The sequence below is a fragment of the Diospyros lotus genome, chromosome 1, assembly GCF_014633365.1.
Source record: "Diospyros lotus cultivar Yz01 chromosome 1, ASM1463336v1, whole genome shotgun sequence".
Classification (NCBI taxonomy): Eukaryota; Viridiplantae; Streptophyta; class Magnoliopsida; order Ericales; family Ebenaceae; genus Diospyros; species Diospyros lotus.
In genome coordinates this window covers 39191288-39197633 of record NC_068338.1, presented here as the reverse complement: position 1 = coordinate 39197633, position 6346 = coordinate 39191288, and the positions used below count along the sequence as shown (strand labels likewise).

The 6346-nt window shown below is 33.8% G+C and overlaps 1 protein-coding gene across 2 annotated transcripts in view; it reads left to right on the top strand.

The window, feature by feature from the left end:
• The window catches only part of LOC127788462 (ras-related protein Rab7), a 69193-nt gene that overhangs the window by 17843 nt on the left and 45004 nt on the right, over positions 1–6346 (top strand). For both annotated transcript variants that reach the window (XM_052316757.1, XM_052316750.1), the window contains 3 exons: positions 2938–3051; positions 3298–3324; positions 3454–3553. In XM_052316757.1, coding sequence (XP_052172717.1) covers positions 2999–3051; positions 3298–3324; positions 3454–3553 — 180 coding nt within the window. In that variant the 5' untranslated portion in view covers positions 2938–2998. Of the gene's footprint in view, positions 1–2937; positions 3052–3297; positions 3325–3453; positions 3554–6346 lie in introns of those variants that run through there.

Here is a 6346-nt window from a genome sequence, read left to right as displayed (position 1 = left end):
GCCCCTAATTGTGCGCTGGCCTAATAATCTGTCTATATCCTCTTCTGCTATTATATGTGGGAAAATTGTACATGATATTTTTAAGGTTTAAAAAAATTACAAAAAAAAATTCTTGAAGTTTGAAAAATATAAATAATATTTCAAAATTTAATTTTATACTATAATTTCTCTCTTCTTGTTAATTAACTATAGTAAATACCCTTATATATAAACTTATTGTCTTATTTTTTATTATTTTTTTCTCTTTTTTTTCCATCTCTTTCGTCATTCTCTCTCTCTTTAGCAAACGAATGACAACAAATAATGAATGGTGAAAACAACGACAATAGAGAGAGCAACTATTCATGGAGACAATTGTTTATTTTTTTTTCTCTCCCTCTTGATTTTGGTTTGTAATAGTGAAGGTTGGTTACTGTGATAACAATAGAGACATTTGGTTAACGCAACAACAATTGAAGTTGTACATGTGACGACATAGTAGCAGTGGCGATGATGACGACAATAAGGGCATTTGCCCTCTTTCTCTAATTTTTTTATTTTCTCTCATCATCATTTTAAGCTCTTCGATTTTTATTTTCTTTGTCATCATCATCATTATCTTTTTTCCTTTTCTCACTCTTATTTGAAGCTAGATCTAAATTTAAGATAATAGGGTTTTACTTATTCACATTCTATCTTTTTTTTTTTTTTTTTTTCTCTTTCTCTTCCTTTTTTAATTTTAACTTACAACTAGTTTTGAGATGATATATTTTACTTATTCACACACACACACACATACACTCTTTCTCCTATATTTCTTCTTCTTTTATCTATTTCTCAATTTCTCTATACACAAATAAACCCAATACATTTCTCTCTTTTTGTGCAATAAATCTAGATTCATTGGGACTTACCCAAGCTTAGCACGATAAACCCAGATCTAGTTTGGGTTGATCTTTTCTTTTTTTTTTTTACAATAAATCTGGATTAATCATGGAAGAATCCAAATAGTCTGCGTCAATAATTTCTTTCTTTCTTTGTTTTAATATCCTTTGGTGTTTTAGTTATTTAGATCAGTGATAAAGAGAAGAAAAATGTTAGAAATGAAGGGTAAAATAATTATTTAGACTTTTTTTTTAACTGGTGGTAATTGCCATTTTTTAAATACCAACAAGTTGCTTACAAGTTGATCAAACTTCGAGGGTGTTGCTTTCAATTTGTATTGAAATAGCATTTTTCCCCCATTGTTCTTGAGGAGTTGAGTTTCCCTTTTAAGAAGTGAAAGTGGACTGGCACGAAAATTGGGTTTTAATGGGCATTCCCTCCATGGATGTTTATATATTATTTTTGGGCAAATTTAACAGATATTCAGAATTTTAAAGACGTAACTATTTATTTATTAAATTTTAAATTATTATTACTTATTCATTCAATTTTATTCGATGTTAACCATTTATCACCCATTACATTTGCTACGGGTATTTTTCGAGCCTTCTTGAGACTATTGTGTGGGTTGTTTTGGATTGGGAATAGTCCAATGATAAAGTCCAACCTCTCGAGGCTCGATGGGCCAAGCCATCTCCGCAAGGTCGCATAGTTGCTAATGCGCGAGTTCTGATCACGATAGCAAGCGAGCTTTTGGCGACGACTCTAACTCGTTGGTTAACTCGATCAGCTCGCAAAGAAAACCACAAAACAAAAATAATTGAATTTGATGTCTACATGTCTTTATTGGTGGAAACACAACCCCCTATATGGTACGGAGATTTTACTTCTTATTTTATGGAGATAATAAGGGCACATTGTCCCTCATGACGTGGCTCTACTGCTTTGAATTTTGTGTAAACTGTCAATATACCGCACTATAAATAGGGGGTCAAAAATTATTGTACATGTATGATAAAAAAATACATACTTATTTTTATCTGTTATTTTAGTTGAGCTTTTGCATCTGCATTGCTTATATAATTGAGGCACTTGAGTAAGCCTTTTTATGGTGATTTTCTAGTTGAGTTTATGCTTCTAATTTGTTTTCAGAATTGAACAACATTTTTATCTATTTCATAGTTTTGGTTTTCCCACCTAGTTTACTTCTAAAGTTCAGTGGATAAGTAATTATATTTTTAAAGTTCAGTAGATGTATGCTAATTTTACTCAAAAGTTCAATAAATAGTTACATTCTTAAATTTTAGTGAGTATATGTTAAATTATTTAGCCATGCGAGCATTTTCGGTTAGCCACTTCGAATTTTATTAGTCACGTGAGCATTTTTCGTTTGTAATATTAGACGGTTATGTTACGGGTAATGGATAGCAGACGTTGAGTAAAATTCAATGAACAAGTAGTAACAATATAAAATTCACTAAGCACATCTTAAATTTATCCTATTATTTTATTGGGGGAATTTTTGTAATATATTATATAATTTATATTTTTAATTATAAATATACAATATTTATTTAAAGTCACGTCAATATTTTAATATAAAATAACAACTCAGCTAATCTAACTTTCTCTGTTAGGATACATTTAACAATTTTTTATTACTGAAAAGGAAATCATAATTTAAAACTAAAGTAAAATTCAAATTAAATACTAATTTTGTTAAAATTAAAAGTTGTACTCAACATTTAAAACAGAGCTAAAAAATAGAGAAATTTTATGTTTATAAATAAAATAAATTTGACGAGTATTCTTTATTAATTGATAAAATTAATAATAATTCAAAATAATAAACAGATTTATTGATAATTTTAGATATGATTATTATGAATTTTAAATAAAATTATTATAAATTTTATGTTTCAGTATAGCATGTTTTAAAAGAATAAAGGTTAATTTCTTTTCACCCTAAAAAATATAAAATAATTTTCGAAAACGAAATCAAACAATGTAAAGAGAGAGGGGAAATCATTAACTACGACTTCATTCAAATCCCCAATTTCCAGTCACGCCTCTTCTCTCTCTCTCTCTCTCTCTCTCGATCGGTGCTTTCCCGACTCCGATTTGCGCCCTTACGATGCCTTCCCGAAGAAGAACGCTCCTGAAGGTCATCATCCTCGGCGACAGCGGGTCAGTCGCCAATAAACGCACAAACTTTATATTTCTGCACGCGCATGTATCTAGGGTTTTCCGGAAACATCTAGTCTAGATCTTTCCGCATTTGATTCAATTGATGCCTTGCCACTTATTTGAATTAGGTTCAGTTGATTTTTATCATGCAGTATGTTGGTATATCCTTGCTTATAAGTGGTTGTATGTGAATGTTGTTGAATTATGTAATATAGCTTACTTATTCCTTTTTTGCGTGAATTGCAGAGTGGGAAAGACCTCTTTGATGAATCAGTATCCTTCTTAGTTTGTTCAAAGTTCCTGAATCTCCTGATGTTTGTTTCCTGAAGACAAAGTTTCCATATTTTACTGAAAATTTTGTTCCTCTAGTGTGCTGTTACTCGCCTTGAATCCTTATTTTAGATATGTTAACAAGAAGTTTACCAATCAATACAAAGCGACTATAGGAGCTGATTTCTTAACCAAAGAAGTGCAGTTTGAAGACAGGCTCTTTACATTGCAGGTTGGCCATCATGTGCAATTTCTTTAATCAATTCATTTATGTGCTTTTGTGTGGTTGTGCTTAGCTGGATTATTTCTAGTGTTTCAGTTTTGGATCCTTGTTATGTTACTATCCTAAAATTGGTTGATTACTAGATTGGAGAATAATGTCTGGAATGTTAAATTAAAACGAATTTGTGTAATCAAGTGTTTAAAGAAGTCTATCAGAGTAAGATTCCCATGTTCGGTCAACCTTTAACGTGACAGTATGACACCCATGTGCATATTTTGTGAAGGAATGTTTTGAACTGACTGCTTGTGGGCACTTGATGTTTGAATGGTAAAAGTACTGACCTGAGTAGCTGCCATTATCTGTAGGCCGGCATGCTTCATGAAAATAATTTTTCTTCAACTATCTGCTTTCCTTATGTTTCTTATAGTAAAATATTTCCAAAGAAGACGACATTTTTTTAAAGGAAGTTTGACATATTGAAGCTGTCCACAGGAGTGCCTATCTACAATTTTCACATTCCAACTACTCATGTTGGTGCTTTAAACTTTATTGCTTGACATGGCTGTCCCATTTTTATGTATTTTCAGTTATTTTTTGAGATAACAGTGTAGATTTCTCATTATTTTGTTCTGGTGATGTGTATGCTTAAGACCCCACATAGTGGGATAAAGGTTGGATATGTTGTTGTTGTAATGTGTATGCTTAAGTAGATTTTTCACTGGACCCATACATTTCAAATTTGGAATGAGATAAACCTAGATCTGATAATAATTATACCCTTGAATCCCTTTTCCAGTTAACATATTTTGCCTATTTTTCTTGCTAATTTTTAATACTAAGGCTATTTTATAATCATGTATGACACGGTGCGATTTAAATGTTTGGACCAGCTTGCATGAACTTTCCTGCTGACTAATCAGGCCTGTTAGCAGCAACGTAGGCCTAATATCAATTCTGCAAAAAGGTGAAATTATCTTGGTGAAGACAGAGCATTTGTTGATCCATCCTGTGGTATCAGTCAAAGTTATGGATTTGTGAATTCTCAAGTTGAGCTGTTGCTGTAGCTGCAAAGTCTGTTGTCATTGGATATTAATTTTTTTTCTTGTCTTGGATGTGGCACCAAGTCTTGATTAATCATTTCATGATCTATTGGAAATATTTATATCTACTTTTTTTTTTTTTTTGGGGGGGGGGGGGGGGGGTGTCACTTACCAATTTTCATGGAGGGCAGTTAGGTTATTGATACATGAAATCCTACTTTGTTTGGCATGATGATACTTCAACTCTGTGTAAACATTTTCTACTATGAAAGAGACTTTCAATTTTAAGTTTTGTGTGGAGAAAGCATGTTGTAAGGCATTCAATTAGATATACTTGTAACTTTGTTATTCACTATTATGGTTTCCTAATTTTTTTTACGGGGCAGCATAACTTATTGCAATAATCTAATTGTTTTACAAAGTGCTTGTAGAAAAATATTTTTTCAAGTTGTTGCTGGTTAGTGCAGTGATGAAGATGAGAGTGCTGCCTCATTCTTGGACCTTTGGGATCGCAACAAAAAAGGAGGGAGGGTGCTATTTAATTAAGGGCTATTTCTGTCTTTTTCTTCATTCTAGGGTTGGGATTTTAGACTATTTAAGACATTTTCTTGTATTATTGAGACTTGGTTGATTGTTATTAGAGTTTTTCATACAATTGAGAAAGGGTTTTCTGTGGGCACTGGCACCACTGTGAGGGCCACGCTGCCACGGTTAGCACTACCACGCACCTCCGGAGCGTCACGCCTCAATTGATTGACGCATTTGTGCCAATTCATCTTCACGATCTCCGTCATCCACACGGGCACCACGACCTCTAGCTCTTCCACGAACCATCTTTAGGAGCGTAACCTGGCTCTGATTCCAACTGGCACAGATTGAAGTGTAAAGATATGAATTCAACACAAGTTGAGAAAACCCTTTCTCAATTGTATGAAAAATTCTAATAGCAATCAACCAAGTCTCAATAATACAAAAAAATGGCTTAAATAGTTTCAAATCCCAACCCTAGAATGAAGAAAAAGACAGAAATAACCCTCAATTAAGAAAAAGACAGAAATAACCCTTAATTAAATAGCACCCTCCCTCCTTTTTTGTTGCAATCCCAATGGTCCAAGAATGAGGCAGCAATCTCATCTTCATCATGCAGTGTAGTAAAAGGTAAGAAAGGCACTCTCCTAAATGCTTGGCTGACGCAAGGCGCCATGGAAATGCCTTTCATAGTGTCAGGTGAGGCCCCTTTACTCAGGTGCCACCTAGGCGAGTGCCTCTGATGTGGCGTTGAGCACCACAGGCACTTGCCAAGGCTGGAACGAAGAAGAAAATGAAAAAAATGCAAAATGAAAATTAAAGGTTATTGGCTCTGAAAGTCGGGGAAGATTGTGGAATGCCCAAAAAAATATAATAAGAAGAGGAAAAATGATAAATTGGAGTAGAGAGAACCGTACTCGACCTCATTTCTCTGTTACAATGTAAACTGATGCACAGCATTGTTATTTTCTTTCAATTTGTCCACGTTTCCATATTTGAGGGATGCGAGTTCGAGTGGAATTGCCATAGGTTGGTTGGAGTCATCATGTGCCGGTAACTCTTGGCACGTGGGCCAATCCTTTCGTTGACTTATATCAAATGGCATGCTAGCCTGTGACACATAGACCTCCAGCAGTCATCCGTCCTCCAATCTAAGTTTTTAGTCTGGTCTACTATGGATCTAGGGTTGTTCCCCCACTTCGCTGATTTGATGCTTTTCTGTTGCCGAAATAGC